The sequence below is a fragment of the Tribolium castaneum genome, chromosome 1, assembly GCF_031307605.1.
Source record: "Tribolium castaneum strain GA2 chromosome 1, icTriCast1.1, whole genome shotgun sequence".
NCBI lineage: Eukaryota > Metazoa > Arthropoda > Insecta > Coleoptera > Tenebrionidae > Tribolium > Tribolium castaneum.
In genome coordinates, this window is record NC_087394.1 from 23199709 (window position 1) to 23216527 (window position 16819).

Below are 16819 nucleotides of genomic sequence, written 5' to 3' on the forward strand. Positions count from 1 at the left end.
TCGCGCAGTGCAATGGAGGTAAAAATCACGCCTAATGGACTGTCGCAAGGAAACTCAAAAAATCTGATATCGGATAGTGAAAACGTGCCTAGAATGTGCACATTGTGCAAAGATAGCCGTTTGAGCGACTTGTGTAAAAATGCCACTGGCAGATATCGATGGTTACAAATACAACGCTACAAAAGTGAATTGTCGATTTTTTTTAAGCTAGGAGATCGTTTGTTCCTTTCACAATAAGCTCTACGTCTTGGACACGTCACGAAAGTTTGCTGATTGACGGCAGGGTGACCCGTCTAGCCTCGATGCATTTTAAAACGCAAAAATTCGCGACCTTTTAGCTACAATGGAACGGTAATGACACGAAAGGGTGCCATCAGCGGAATACCGTCATCACCTGGACTATAGGCGAGGACGTTTCATTTCAACACCAACACTTTTACACAATTACACACGATTTTGCACTGATGACTCTATTTTGCTTCCAGATGAAACGTTACAAGCAAAAATCTCACGATTTGGTTTTTATTTTTCATTATTATTTCAAGTTTACTTTGCAAAGTGTTATGAAATAATTCAAGTTAATAAGAAATGTTAATTAATTATTATAGTACCATACTACTCGGACCACATTTCAGATTTTTTAACTCACATTCAAGTTTTCATCATATTTTCTGTTTTCAATAGGAAACTCCAAGAGGCTGCTTGTACTTGTGTAAAGCGAAGCAAATAAAGTTCTTCAAACTCAAGTCTTTCTTCAGTCATTGTCAGTTCATGATGATTATTATGCAACATAATAAAGAAAATCCTAACTTAATAAACAGCAGTACAGGTGGGTATAACTAAAGAGAGAAATCTGCCAAATAAAATCTAGTAGTAGGTGCCTATAAGTAGACCTCATTCACAATTTTTTTCTAATAAGTCTTTTCGTTTTCGAAACAAAAATCATTGAAAATTAGATAAAATTTTGCTGTGTGCTAATGATTTAAAAAGGTAAGTATGGTTCCTTAGTAGATACTTACTGTCATTCTTAGAAGAACTAACAATTAATTTTTGACTATGACTGCTCAGTAGTGTCGAATGTGTGTGAATAGGGGTTAATTTATCTTCATTATTTTTGACCTAACAAAAAAAAGGTTTCTCAGACTTGTTGGATCCTGCTAATGAGCTAGAATTTTATGGGAATGTTATATCGGGACCAGACTGTATATTAATTTCAATACACTCTATTAATATTAACACTTCTAAGGCCATAACTTCTAAAAAACTAAAGCATTAATTAAACCATTAACCATAATCAACTTAGTAGTATTGTTGAGAAACATGTGTACATTAGGGTAAAAAATTTCTAGTCATATTTTAGACAATCTGAAGCTCCAAACTTATTTTGTTAACTTCTTCAATTTTGATCAGGGATGGGCATCGACACGTCGACTTCGATTGTCTATACGACGTGTCAACAATTGCGTAGACAATAGCAACAATGAGAACTTGTGTTTTAAGTACATTTTCTTTTGATGAAAAAATTCTTTTGAAAACATAAAAGAAAAAAGAAGGATAACTTGTTTTGCTTTCACTGTTTTTTGAGAATTTTATGTTTGTTTATTAATTCTTATATCTTTTTCATATCACATATTTTATATTTTTTAATAGTTTTCTTCTACCCTTAAGTTTTGTTTTTCACAAATACACCAATTTTATGGTCAAATATCATCAGTGTAGGGTCAAAATTTATTATTATTATATTGTTGACGTAGTTGACATTGTTGACATCACTTCAAATGTTGACGTCGACGTAACTGTTGACAGGTAAACAACTGAATTGTCTACCTTGTATTGTTGGCACGCCCATTCATGGTTTTGATTATTTTTAATTTTTTGATGTTTGATACCAAATAATAGTTTCCCAATAAACGTAGCTCAATTATGCTGTAACCATAATTAAAACTATCAAGGTCGTTGTCTTTACGACATCTGTTTAACAACTTTTTACAGGAAAGGCCCCTTTTAATTTTAAGTTTACTATATAAGACCCTAGCAGTTTTTTTAATTAAAAAAATACCCTCGAAAATACCTGAAAAAATCAAGGAAACAACATTTTTTGTAGAAATGAAATCACTCAGTTTCTGGGAAAACGTTTCAAAAAATTTGTTTGTCCGATTTACTTTTTCTTTTCCTGTCCTTTATAATGCATTTTTTATCTCTCTCTGTTTTCTGATCTAGCCTTTGAGCTTGTCTTTTCTCTCTGTTCTTCAAATTATCTTTATTATCTTCGAGGGTGGATCAACAAATACCCGTATAAGTAGGCCCAGTCTAGTAATGTTGACATTATCGTTGTATCGTACTATCTTTTAGAGAACATCATACCAAATTCATTGAGTAGTCTTTTTTGGCAGCGATTTGTATCAGACAACGTTTGTGTTTCTCAAAAAAATAAAAAAGAACAATATCAATACGATTCGATTTTATTTTTGAATTGGAAAACATGCGATAGTGTCTATGGAAACTTTTTAACGGTCTATGAAAACAGTGAGATGTTCATTATGAATCGATAGATTAGGCTAAATTTTGAAGAGGAGTCTTCTGAATGACAGTAATACAAAACGATAAGGTTAACACCCTCTTGCAGGACCTACTTTCTTTAAACACAGGTTCTTTTGATCCACCCTGTTATCGTCTATTCTGTATTCCATTCTCTATCGAAAATTTGGATATTGGCGTTAGCAAGTGTTTCTCAATTTTTTATTGTTTATCTAAAGAAGTTCCAAAATATCCTCTGCCATTTGTCTTTCTTTCCTGTTCTTTTCTTTCTTCCTTTTTTCTTCACTCTTTCATTAATTTTCTTTTCTGCGCTCTTTCATCGCTTCCTTTACTCTGTTCTCCCTGCTCCCAGTCATAATGAAATTAAATAAATTTTCGGGACATAGCCTATGTCACATAGGTTTATAGAAACTTTTTCTTATTTTAACGTAAGAATCTGTCACTTAGAATCTGTCACATTTTTTAAAATATCATACAGGCTGTTTGAGGATTGCGCTCTCAAATTTTAACCATTTTAGCCGAAAACATGTCATTTCTGAGTTAAAATTAAATAAGTTGAGGCTAAAAAACCGTCTCCGCCTATGTCTAGGTACGATATTTCCATTCGTTCAAACAAAAAACCTATAGAACGTAAACAGCGTAAAGACAAAAAAAACTTATTATTGTCAATGTTAGTGGGTCAGTAGTGCCATTATAAAAATTGCTCAAAATTGCCCTTCGAGCACAATGCACGCTTGAACTCTTCAGAGTAGAGAAGCTTGAGTTCTTGCACACATCCCTTCGTGATTTCTAATTGATGCAGTTGCTTGCATAACACGAACGGTCAACTCCTTGACGGTATTAATTGAAACACAGTTTGAACACTAGTTGTTTTACGTAAGCCCACAAAAAATCACACGGATTTAATTCTGGAAAGCCTGCAGCCGCTGGAGTTGGTAAGAACGCAATAACGGAGACACTTCTACACTCAGTGGATGCTCAAACTGGGCTCTTCCTCAACGGTTTCCAAAATTTAGGACCCACTTCCAAGACGAGTTGGTTGCACGGGTGAAAAAATGCCGTTGTCACGTAAGTGTTAGACCACTGCCGTAAAAGTGCGTGCGAACACCCTGTATTTAAATTCCAAACATCTCAGTTGAAAATTATATTTTTTCGAAGAATTAATTGCTTTTAAGATACCTTCATTAAGTATCATGGCATCCTAACAAATTAGTACTCGTATACTTTAGGTCAGTATTCATAAGAAAAACTGGACAAAACTTCATAAAACACTATTTTCACTGTTTTTTTTATTATATTTTTTGACCAGAACACCATTTACAGGAAAGCGTGCTATCCTGGATAAAACAACACGGGAATTTCTTTCTTTTAGCAGCTTTTGTACCATCACTAATATGGATATGTAGTTTCCCTTCGAACAGCTTTCGAGTAAAACATAAGCATAACTGTTCAAAAGCAAATGCAAGTAAGTGAAGTAAGTAATTTGGGATCCTATTCTTCATAGTCCATTTTTTAAATTCCGCGTATGGATTGGTTGAGGGGTCCATAGTCCATTGCAAAACGTCTTGGACACTTTCAGAATACATTTTTACGAATAAAGTAATGGCCAAGTTATTAATTTAATTTCATGACCCGCGCAAGTGCAGTCAACTGTCACAAAATCCCTTAAATTTCGAACTTGAACTTTTTTGCTAAAAATACTGTATGTTACCACATTTATAAAGCATTTTGTCGCACTTACTCCTAAATTCGTGCGTGCGACAAAATGCGTCTTACAAAACTCGTTCGTATCATAATATACTATTATTTTTGTGTACAAATGAAATAAAATAGTTGTGACATAATTTCCGAATTATTACCAATGTTCCCAAGCCCTAATTCCCGTTTCTCTCCACCGTGTCACGATCCGAGGCCGTCGTCTTATTCACCTTGGGGCGCTCGTTCTGGCGTGCTAAGATCCAGATAATCCTCGAAACATGCAACGGACACGACAAAAACGCTCAGATTTAGGCCATCAAACGCCGACATTGCATCTAACCTCCGATAAAATCCGCCGCATCATTTGCATTTCATTGTTTTATGCACTTTTACCAGATGGTTAATGCACTCGCTAATTATGCATTTACCGCATTTCCGGTTTTATTTTGCGCAACTTATTGCCGACCCCGAATGAATTATTATCTCGTTGTTCTCAGAAAAATAAAATTATTGTTTGCATTGCTCTTGTTATAGAGTCACTGAACCGCTATCACGAAAATAAGACGCACACACTTAACAGGTTTTGTATTATTTATTATGACAGGAACTGCTCAAGGCGGGACAGGGAAACATCCGTTATTTATTACTTCGTCTCCTGCTTTCTTGATATTTACTCATTTCTTCGATGTAAATGTTCTGCTGGACGTAGTTTCGGACAGATTGGAGAGACTCCTGCCAGTGGTAGAACCAATCGTCGAAACTTTCAACCGTTTCAAAAGTCAAACCATTTTGCCACAAAACGTTACTACAGTCCTCGAAAAATTGATCAAAACGTTTGCCAGAACCTTCCTGAACCACTGGAGCCCATTCGAGAGATACGTCATTCCTATGCACTGCTTCCTCCATTTCGAAATCTTCCTCTTCTTCGCATTTTTCCTCCTCTTCTTCCACCTCTTCCTCCTCCTCCTCCTCCAGATCATTTGTTATCTCAACATCAAGTTCTTTACCACGGTTTTGGAATTTTTCGAGCTCCTCCAAAGGCAAATATTCCGTCCAAGTCCTCCTCCCCCCACTATCAATAGCACAGTCATACGCCGCCGTGAAAATTCCCTCCATAAAATCCTCCACTTGGGGAGTAACAACCGGGACTTCCTCCTCCAAGTCATCGACTTTCAAAATTTTAAGGTAATTATCGACCGAGTCGGTAATGTCCCCATCTATGTTAATCCCCGGATCTAGTAAAACCTTAGTCAAGTTAAGAAGCCCCCGATTTTTACAAAAAGTGTCCTGTGAGAAATCATTTTTGCGTTTCTCCTTTTGCAAATCGGGACTAGCTTCCGGGTTAACCCTTTTACGTTTCTTCCCATCCTTGCGCTCCTTTAGCTCCATAACCTCACTTTTCAAATTTTCGCTAACGTCATTTGAAGTGTCAGACGGCACGACCCCCCTTATTTGTTCCAGTGTTTTCAAATCGACTTGCCACAAATCCACCCCCTCCAATGGGGGCAGCTTGGCAATGGATAAATTCCCCCCGATGGCCCCCAGAATGTGCTGCAATTTGGTCACTTCGGGCCCCTCTGACACGAAATTAATGCAAAGTCCCCCCGAACCGTAGCGACCAGCGCGCCCCATGCGGTGCAAGTACGTAACAGCGTCGCAAGGCAAGTCGTAATTTATCACAAGATCGACATTGGGGGCGTCAATACCCCGTGAAGTCAAATCAGTTGAAAGTAAAATGCGATTTTTAAATTTTTTCAAATTGTCAATCGCCTCCAACCGCTCGGTTTGTTTCTGCGCCGCTGAAATAAAAACCGAATCCCAGCCCTTCTGGTTCAAATAATTCGAAACTGTCTCGGTCCGTGATTGGTAATTCGTAAAAACCAAACATTGGACGAACGAAACTTTCGTTAGGATTGTTATCAAAAGATCGTTTTTTATTTTCATTTGTTGGACTGAGTTAAGGCCGGGCCTTAGCATGGCTGCGAATTGTTTAAGGCCGAGTAGGAGTGGGGTCTCGTTTTCGGACGTCACGTGAGTCGGGGATTGCATGTAATTGGCTAGGAAAGTGTCAAGTTCTTGTGGGTAGGTGGCGCTCGATACTATCATTTGTTTGCGAGGGGGCAGACTGTTGTAAATTTCGTTAATATCAGACTGGAAACTCTCCTCCATTAATTTATCGGCTTCGTCGAGGACGAATAGTTTGACGAGGTTTGTAGTGAGGGCCCCCATTTTTAGCAAGTGTTTGACTCGGCCGGGGGCCCCCACTGCGATGTGACACTTGGACGATTTCTTCAAGTCGTCTTCGAGGGGCCTCCCACCGATGAAACTCTCGATTTTGAGGCCTAAAACGTGCCAATTAATCAAATTATTCAATGAATAACGTGTATCAAGACAGCCGTGATATATACAGGGTGCTGCATTTTGGATGTCCGACTAGGAGAACTCCGAAAGTAAAAGATTTAAAGAAAAACGAGTCACATTCGCGGCTCCGTTTTTTGAGAGAATTATTTTACCCAAAATCGCATCCTGTTATAGTCTTTTATTTTCGACTTTCGAAAAAGTTGTCATTTTAGTGGAATATTAAAACATTCATATCTTCCTTATTATAAAAGATACTTATTTAAAACAAAGACTTCACATATTATTATAACAAAGTCACGTTTTACAGAGAGAGAATTTAATAATGTTGTCAGCGATTTTTTTTATATTTCGTTCAACTGTAATAACAAAAAGTTTTATTTTTTTTTAAATAAGAATCATAGGCGGCTGCAGTATTTTTTAAAAGCTTATTTTGTTCTGATTTGATATATCTATTTATGTAATACATTATTTTTAAATATTAAGGAAAACATAACATTTCGCTTTTTCTTTATGGTAGGCCATGAAAAAAATTTCGATTTTCAATAAAAACTATGAAAAAATATATTACCCAACAAGTATTTATAATTTAATGATTTTTTAAACACTAATTAATTCAAAAACAGCATAATAAATTATTATTAGAACAAATTTTTGCGATTAAGAAAAATTATTTGTTTTTAGATTTAAAATGGCAAGCTAAAATTGTCATTCTATTTCTTAATTAAACATGAAATGTGGAAAAAAGAAAAATCTTATTAATCGTATTGCCTGTCAATATTTATTTTACAAAATATTTTACTCTTTTGTAGTAAAAAATACATAACATTATCAACGTCATCGCCATTGCACTTCACTAAATCATAAGAAAGTGTTATTAAATAGTAGTGACACATCGTTTTCAGTTTTCTGAACATTTTTTATGTAATTAAAATCTGCGACGATCGTATATTTGTTCTATTGAAAATAACTTTAACATAACTTATTTTGATAATTTCAAATTTTTTACTTTAATAACCGTTCACAAAATTTCTAGATTATTCACAGCTTATATGTGAAATAATTTTTCCATGGCCAACTGCTTTCAATATGTTTTTTATTAAAAGTATATAGAAATATCAAACTGTATTTATATTGTTTTCAGTTCAGAAAAAAAAATTTTTTCGAAAATGTCATAGCCAACTATGATTCCTATTTAAAAAATTCAATTTTATGTTGTTACAGTTAAACAAATAATTAAAAAAAACGCTGATAACATTGTTATATTCTCTGCATAATGTGTGTCTTAAATGTGTATCTTTTATAATAAAAAAGATATGGGGTTTTTAGGATTTTGCTAAAATGGCAACTTTTATTTATAAGTCGAAAACAACCGCGGAAAGCGGTTTTGACCAAAATTATTTCTCAAAAATTGGACCTGAGAATGTGTCACTCGTTTTAGTCTAAACCTCTTATAGTTTCGAAGATCCTATTTGGACATCCAAAATGCAGCACCCTGTATAGTCGAACAAAATAAAAATAAAACGCGTCCATAACCACCCCCGATCCCTTGACCACAACCAACCAACCAACCCCTACCATAAATTATTAGAGATCGTAAACTAGTGGTTCAATGAACTTACAACTGATAAACATTTATTAATTTTCTTAAAAAACAAATGAGAACTAAAAAAATTTTCAGATTCGTTGCCATGTTTTGTCACTAAAAATAAATAAATTAGTTGGATGTTTTGTGGTTCACTTAAAAAAACAAATTATTTTCGGAAATAAAAAAATTGTAGTAAATAATACTTAGTTATAATTAAGACACGATTGAGTTCGAAAATCTCGAAGCAAATAAGTGGCTTAAAGTCCGACATCAAGTTGCCATTTAAAATTCAATGACAAAAAGGTAAAGTTAATTCGAATTAAAATTAAAATGTTTTTTAAATCGACACAAACTTATTTGGCATTAACTAAGTAATACAATTTTTTTTTGACCTCTTAAAACCTGATGTAACGAACTTGATTTTTTTTATTTTTCGTTTGTTTTAAAAAAAATTAATAAATTAATGTTTATCGATTTTAAGAAAAATTGGAAAATTTTGGTCTCACCTTATCTCCTATGGTGTTAGGTATTCTTAAATTTTTCTAATGAACCTTATTTGGACCTAAATGGTCAAAATTTTAATCAGGGTATTTCCATAAATGAATTACCCTAACGTCCATTGATTACTTTTATTCCAGTCATACCAAGTTTTTGAAACATTTAATAAACAAAAATGTTAATAAAACCGATTGTGCAATTAATAATTGAAACGATGAAAAGTATAGACAGACGTCTTTACCTGTAAAATTTAAAATACAATTTTATTAGATTACTACATTTTTGTTTTATCTTGTTTTATGCACAACGATTCAGTAAGTTTTATATCGTTAAGAAATAAACTATGTATAAAGACAATAAAATTTTTAGTTACAGTTTGTAACAATGAAATTTTAAAAATAATTATTATTTTAATTTAAAATATTTTTGAGCAGTGATCATTTCGCGGTCAAAGTCTTTAATGAAAAATACTACACCGATTACACCGCAAAAGATAGTGAAATAAAACAGTTTTTTAATTGTCACGTAATTTTATTTTTGCAACAAAACCTTTTAGTTTACGAAAACATATTAAACAGCACTCCCCAAATATAGTAAAAATTTAATTAACCTTCAACTCTGTTCATTAATTCGCAATGATAATAATTTAATATAAATGAAATAAGAATCCGTGTTTTATCACGTTTGTTATTCGGCAAATTTTAGTCGCATAAGTATTATAGTTATTTAAGTTTCAAGAACGGTAAGGAGATTTTACCGATCGAAGAGGAGCAGAAAGAGGAGGAGAAGCGTAGCGTTACACCTCACTCGTGTTCAAATAATGTGTTTTCGTACTTTGAGGAAGTAACTATTATTTCATGTTTGTCCTAGCCAACCATTTACAACAAGGAATTCTTCAACATTTCAAAATGTAGAACAACATTCAAAACTAGTTGACGATCTCTAATGATTTATTACAGGGGTTGGTTGTGGTCAAGAATTTGGTGTGGCACCGTAAACGTTCGTTTATGGACGCATCATTTTCATTTTGTTTGATTGTATGTTCTTTTACAAAAAAAAAAAATAAAAACCATTTACGTGACAGCCCACGCTGCGCAGAACGTCTTCAATTTGCACAGCTATTTCCCGCGTCGGGACCAAAATTAAGACTTGTAAATGGTCTTTGGCCGTATTAACAGTCTCAAGAGCAATTGTTGAGAACACTAAAGTTTTGCCGGTCCCGGACTTGGACTTCACAATTAAATCTACAATTTTCGATTAGTTCTAGTCCTGACAAAAGTGACAAACGTACCAAAACCGCATCGTCCTAGGGGAATGGCTTTGAACTGAATTGGAGACGGTTTTTTGAAACCACTAACCGAGAGCCCCTGTTTTATGTCGTCGGGGAGTAGTAATGACGCAAAACTGATGTTTTCGTCGAGAATTACGTCTTTTGTGCGCTCTTTTGCATCTAAATCGTGAGCAATGGTTGGCTGCATTATTAAATAAATTAAAACTGTCTAACCATAAAACTAACATAATTTTATAACCTCAAAAAACAAAAATTTGACGTTTCGTGATCGTTTGATGTGTTACAGAAATCTGTAACCGTACACGTACTAAAATATTTTAATTTTTAGTAAAACTATCAAGCTTTGTTATGTAAATAATTGTGCTACTTTTAGTTGCTAGAATTCATCATTTTGTATTTAAAATTGGTAAAAAACGTCTCTGAAACAGATAAAGACTGATTTGTTGAAGATGATTCCTGTAATGCCGACGTGGTGTTGGGATCGAAATGATGGCGCCAGTTTCGAAATGACTAAAATGAGTCGGTATTAAGTAACATTTTATTGTTCTGATATTCAGGTTATAACAAAAGGCAACAAAACAATAAGAAAGTACTATAATAGTCTTAAATTTAAATGAATTTTGTAAACAGAACGGCGTAAAAAGAACAATACCTCACTAAAACCGAGAGCATTATTGTTGCAGAAAACTACGAAAAAATCGAATTCAATATCTTACATATAGTCGAATTTTCTTTAATAAATAAACCCATAAAACCTCAAGCACATGTTTGACAGTAACAGTGTTTTTAATAATAAAACAAATCTCATGTTAGTTTCGAGCGTCGTAACTGTTGGAGGTAATTGCGTTGCACCGGTTTATGCAGCGCGAGCTGTTCTAGAGCCTCTTCTATCGTGAACCACTGTCGCTTCCTTCCTATGGTCTTTGAGTCTTCCCATTCGTCTAATTCTTCAGTTACTGTCATGACATACACTTCAGTCCTGTCTTTGTGTTCTAAATTCTGAAAAAAAGAACGTTCAGTAGAATCGGACACTTTCTTAAACTAAAAAAATAAAATTAAATTAACTACTACACGCTCTCTCGAAACAGTACCGAAATTATCGTAATCCCCCATTTAATGAATTTTTTGCAATTTTGAGTGAACATTGTCAATTTCTTACATTAGGGAGAGTATGTGGTGATAAATACTAGCTTTGACTTTAATTGTGGGGTTTTGCGTGGTTTAAAGTGTTTTTTGTTGGAATTTGAAAGTGGATAAAAAATGAAAAAAATAGTTCTAATTAATTTAACCATATTATCCATGCAAAGTATAATGACAAATAAATTCAAATCAGTTTAGTTCCCAATTATTAAAGTTTAATTCGTTTTCAAATTATAAAAAAATACAGGCTATGTACAAATTGGCGCGTAAAGTCTTCAGTACGCTATAGCACACGTTCCAACAAACATTAGAAAAATATAGTAATACCTTGTTTATCCAAAGTCAATAAAACCAAGGTTTCAGACGTAAAGATTTGGACTGTCAAAAAATCGGATTATTGAGTATACTTGAAGTATGTAGAACTTTTGTGCATTTTTAAATTTTATTTATGTAATACGTATAAACAAGTAACAACAATAGTAATTATATTTATAATTTGAAGAAACAGACGTGGAAGTTTTAATAAGTACATAAGTATAAAAAATAAAATATCAATAAAACATAATTAAAAAATTGAAATAATTATAATGAAAATTAATCCAATTAAAGGCACAGGACAAATAAAAGTGTTTCAATCGACTAGTTTCGTTCCCTATTAACATTATCAGGATCGCCATAGAAAGAAAAGACAATCCATAATTTTATTGCAATAATGTAATTGTCCTCATTTTCTGTTGCAATCTTGATGAAGTTCAACCGGGAACGAAACTAGGCACGCTTATTGTGATTTATTGGAGACAATCTATAGTCTTTGAGACGAACCAATCGGTATCGTAAATATTTTTGAGTCACCCTTGTCAAAATATCTGATTGTGAGTGTTGCTTATCTTAAACACCATTACCTGTTGTAAAACTTTATGGTATACAAAGAAAACGTTGCTACAATAACTAAGCGTTTCTGAAGCAATTTAAAAGAAGTTGAAACTTGCAAAGAATAAAAACGGATCACTTCAAATTACTAAATAATAATTATTCAGTTTCCAAAAGTTTCAAACTAATGAGGTATTACTGTAATAAAAAAAATCCCTCTCAATAATTCTAAGCAGTATTATTGAGAAGTAAAATGGAAGTTTTTTTCTCCTAATTTCTTAAAATATTTTTAATCGGTGATAGAACCAAAAAAAGATTAAGCTCCCCTACACTTCCATGTTAACAAAACAGAAAATTATTTATAATAATCATGAATTAATTTTCAAAATTGTGATTTTCATACCCAGAAAGTTAAAAAATTGATCTGACAACATGGCAAAAAATATTCCATAGTTACAGTTATAACTTCTACAACAATTAAAATAAAGGTACGGTGAAAACACTCAAGTACTGACTAGTGCCATTTTTTAACAGACTGTTTTGTGTTGATAAATTCGTTAAAAATGACGATGGATTTTTTTATTAAATCTTTTAGAAATATCCTGAAACGTTTCCTTAACATACCAGAGCTTATAAGCTATTTTTTATAAAAAAATAAAAACCTTACTTTACTTAAAAAGCTGACACATCACGTAATTCTTCATCTAATATCCGTAATACAGTTTCATTTATTAATATAGATTAAAATATCGTTGGTATGAAACCTTCGAAGGAATACTTGTTTAGGTTTATGACCCAAAAAATTATTTCTGTGGTTTGGGTTAAGCTCCTTGTTAGGGGTGACATTCTTTTTTATCATAATTGTACGCTCGGGCTTTATCTCCAACCTGAGCCTTCGCAGTAGAAATACTCAGTAAAATATTTACACAATAAAAAATGTATTTACTTCAAAAACTCCCAAGCTACGTCCCAGCTTGCCGATGACGCCCGCCTCCTCGAGGACCTCTCTGGTGGCGGTCACGCTCGGCTCTTCTTCCGGCTCGACGCCGCCCCCCGGAACGATCCATTTTTCCGGTCTGCGAGAAGACGTCACCAGCAGGACCTTCAGACGACAAATCAATTAGATAATGAAATGACACATCGCCGGTGTCAGCTTTCGTAGGTGCAAAATGACGACCTTCAGTATTTTTATCAATACAACAAAACTAAAATTGCCGCAAATATTCGTCATAAACGCAATATTTTACAGCGATAAATTCATTGAACCCGGTTAAAAATCATCCGATTTGTTACTCAATTCGCACTGCGAACTTTGGACACTCTCATCTCATTCAAAAATTTGATGGAAATCGCTTTGTAATATTCTCTATCATTATTTTTTTGATTATGTAACAGATACAATTAATGGCGTATTTATTGCATGAATTTAATTACAAACAAAAACAAATCGGATACGTCACGTAACAATTCTATTTATGCTAATTGCTAACATTTAACATTTGAGATATTTCTAAAAATAAAAAACAAAAGCTGAGTTTTTCACAAGGTCATTACCGGGTTATACTTGGCAAATTTTTGGAACTGTTACCTAACAAAATATTCGAAAAACAGTGAAATACGGCAGCGAAACACTGCAATAATTTTTCTGAATGTGAAATAAAATCAAACTTTGGGTTGAATATTTGTTTCAAACACCACTCCTACGAAAAGTTAAATTAAAAACTTTCTTTAAACTTTGTGCGGTAATGTCAGAAACAGTCATACACAAGTGTACACCTTAATTATGTATTTACAACAGGACTAACTTTTTACTTATCCTGTTGACAATTATAAAAATTAGGTAAGGCTAAATACAGTTAATAAATGCCGTAAATGGTCAGTCTTTGTTAACGCAGCAAAATTCCTAAATATGTATATTAATTTGGTAATATGAAGACAAAAATCTATATAAAAAATTAAAAGCTTATTACCTGTATAGCAAGCTCTACCGATGTTCTAAATACGTATTTCTAATTCAAAATGTTAAAGATTGTTAAAACTGCGTTTATGTGTTCACATTAAAAAAATAATACGCGTACAAGTGTCGTTTTAAATCAATGTAATCTTTGAAATTAAAAAAAATATCATTCATAATACAATGTGTTTTTAAATGATTTTTATCTAGTCGTCTGTGAATTTCCCACCTAAAATCAGAAATGCCGCTTTATAGAATTAATGACAGGCATTTAGACACCGAATATTACCATTCTCCATTTAATAAGTCTCCAATTCAAAAATAAGCTTCGACAATAACAGTGTTTTCTTGCACAGTGTAAATTTTAACGAAAATTTTTAAATTAATTAAATGACAATTTGTAAATTTCACAACTGACAGTTTTGACATTTACTGACAAAGAACTCAATTAAGCAGAGCGGCACATTTTTTTTACATGTAAACAAATTTCAAAATTAACTAAGTGAGAATCATTTAAAAACACATTGTACAATCGGCAACAATTAGATTTACTTTAACTTGACGCCAAAAAAGAACAATTTGCGCGAACATATTATTTGTTTTTTTTTTATAAAATATCTTCCTGAATATTTGGTAGAAAACAGATACTTGAATACTACAATATTTAGCATTATTTTATGAACAAATTATTATGAAATGTCAATGTCTTATGAGGAATAAAATCGACAATTTGCAGTAATTTAAAACAGATAATATAAAAATCGTTTTCATTTTTAATAAAAAATTAAAAGTTTATCGCCGGCTTATCAAGATCTGTGGCCGTTACATTTCCACATAACAACATTTTCACATAAAAACTCCAATAACTGTGTTTGTTTTCCTGTTTAGAATAAAGTGAATTTTAAATCATCTCTACAGAAAACATTAAGACGTAAAGAACGAGAAAAGCAAAATATTATCGTAATAAATAATAATCTATACCAAAGAATAACAATTTTGACGTAAGTGATGATTTTTAATTCCAATTTTTCATTGGTTTTACGAACGAGATATAAAAGGATCTGCACTAATAGATTAATGGATTTCATTTTTGAAAAGCTTAAGTTTATCCTTATTTCCAAATACTAGAAAATATTACAAAAAAAAGAGACAGCACTATGCGGTCGGTCATATTAATTTAAAATTACAGTATGCCTTTTTTTTGATTGGTAAACTAAGGAAAAAACTGAGGGAAAAAAGTATTCTAATTAAATTTGTATTTAATGTACCGTTCTTAAAGTTCTAAATGTTATTATATGTATTTGATTCTTCAGCTTGATTAATTATTACTACAATCAGCGTTTTCATACTAGTTACAAAAATATTAAAGTATACTCCAATTGTAATTGTCAATTAAAAAAATCACATGTAGTTACATTTTTCAAAATACGTTATTGTAAAAAGTTATTTGGTTTGGAATGCCAGTAACTGGAATTTTATTAATAAAACAAAAAAGAGTCGATTCTCATGAAGAAAACTTAATCCTTTTTCTCGTTATTACATTAATATCTTCACACTTTATCTAATATTTATTCAAAAAGTAATGAAAAATTTATGAAAATTTAACGTTTATTCTTATTTTTGCTGTACATTTCCAGTAATTATATTAGTAGCAATCGTCAAAAAAGGTGATAATTACGATTTCCAAAATTCGCACCAAGTGACGCCAAACAAGATCACTTTCTGTGCACATATTTGGAATTTAGTTAAACAGCAGTAAAACAGGGAAGCAGTGCTAATGCTCTTCTTGAAAAAAAATGAGTCACATTTCTTGGTATTTACAAACACTTTGATACACGAAACCTGAAACTTTCCACCTGAACCGTGGTCAACCGGTGCAACATTAGCATTTCATTCATTTTCCTGGAACGTGCTTCAGGGGGGTTGTAAATGGGCATAGAAACGCGCCTAAATAGTTGTAAATTGCGAATTCTCGTCCCCTTGCATGCAATTAACATTCTCATCTGCTCGTGAATTGTTTTTCTTCGTCGAGATTGCCTTCCGGCAAGCAAATAGATGGATTAGCGTCACACTAGGTGCGACAATAAGGATGTTAATGAGAGAATTGTTTGCACGTTGTGTGCGATAGGTCGGATAATCCCAGTCGTAATCGCGATAAGCTTGTTTGTAGATAAATTCGAACTGCAGTTTGGCGCCATAAATTGGGCATTTCGCTGGCACCGTAAACATTGGCCTAGCCTTTGCCAAAATAAATTTTCCGACTCGAAATGATGCTCACCTCAGTCTCGGCATCGGAGCGGACGCAAATGCAAGCCGCACGTCGCCGGAAGCCTTCTTCGTCGTAAATACGGATGGAATTTGGTTTTTCTTTGACCATGATGGGTTTCCACGGGCGAATCGAACTAAATAGTAAATTAACGCGAAATACTAATTAAAACGAATTAACTGATTGGTTTAACACTCTACTGGACAGCCATAGCCGCTAGAAATGAAATTATCACACTTTTTTTCTACACCACATTATATCCATCATAATTAACCTGAGCCGAACATTTACACACGAGATTTTTTACAAACTAATACACTCGGTTTAAAACGCGTGCTTTTAGCTTAGAGCTAGCTATAGGGCGATTGATTATAACCCATGATGGAGGCTTAACTGGCCCATTTAACCCGCTGCTGACCCTTTGCAGCTTCGGAAAAAGTCACAATTGACGGACGATTTTCCCCAACTGTCACAACACAATGCTGCCAACTTAACCCAAAACCCGCTTTCCCGCCCCTTTTCCACCCCCTACGACCCCAAAACGACCAAACGGTCCCAAATCGCGCAAAAAGCGCCCCGAAACACCCCCAAAAATAATTATTTGGGCCGAAATAAGCC

At 33.4% G+C, this 16819-nt stretch overlaps 2 protein-coding genes across 2 annotated transcripts; both read right to left on the bottom strand.

Moving 5' to 3' along the window:
* Positions 1-4809: 4809 nt before the first annotated feature.
* Positions 4810-10251, bottom strand: LOC656838 (probable ATP-dependent RNA helicase DDX20). Its single transcript, XM_008192889.3, has 3 exons — positions 9972-10251; positions 9751-9924; positions 4810-6578 (listed from the first exon to the last, which is right to left on the bottom strand). Exons 1-3 carry the CDS (start codon positions 10156-10158, stop codon positions 4873-4875), a joined length of 2067 nt encoding a protein of 688 aa, XP_008191111.1. The 5' UTR covers positions 10159-10251; the 3' UTR covers positions 4810-4872.
* Positions 10252-10491: 240 nt separating this feature from the next.
* Aps (Aps pyrophosphatase) lies at positions 10492-16654 on the bottom strand. Its single transcript, XM_963254.5, has 3 exons — positions 16214-16654; positions 12928-13083; positions 10492-10970 (listed from the first exon to the last, which is right to left on the bottom strand). The coding sequence occupies exons 1-3, from the start codon at positions 16310-16312 to the stop codon at positions 10776-10778; spliced, it is 450 nt and encodes a 149-aa protein (XP_968347.1). The 5' UTR covers positions 16313-16654; the 3' UTR covers positions 10492-10775.
* Between the last annotated feature and the right edge of the window lie 165 nt (positions 16655-16819).

Excerpts from the sequence above, each read along its gene's own strand:
- LOC656838 (XM_008192889.3), bottom strand. The coding sequence starts at position 10,158 with ATGCAGCCAACCATTGCTCACGATTTAGATGCAAAAGAGCGCACAAAA. Across the intron at positions 9,925-9,971 it reads CCTAGGACGATGCGGTTTTG|ATTTAATTGTGAAGTCCAAG; the intron begins GTACGTTTGTCA and ends CGAAAATTGTAG. Across the intron at positions 6,579-9,750 it reads CGTGGGCTGTCACGTAAATG|GCCTCAAAATCGAGAGTTTC; the intron begins GTTTTTATTTTT and ends GGCACGTTTTAG.
- Aps (XM_963254.5), bottom strand. The coding sequence starts at position 16,312 with ATGGTCAAAGAAAAACCAAATTCCATCCGTATTTACGACGAAGAAGGC. Across the intron at positions 13,084-16,213 it reads GCTCCGATGCCGAGACTGAG|GTCCTGCTGGTGACGTCTTC; the intron begins GTGAGCATCATT and ends TGTCGTCTGAAG. Across the intron at positions 10,971-12,927 it reads GTAGCTTGGGAGTTTTTGAA|AATTTAGAACACAAAGACAG; the intron begins GTAAATACATTT and ends TCTTTTTTTCAG.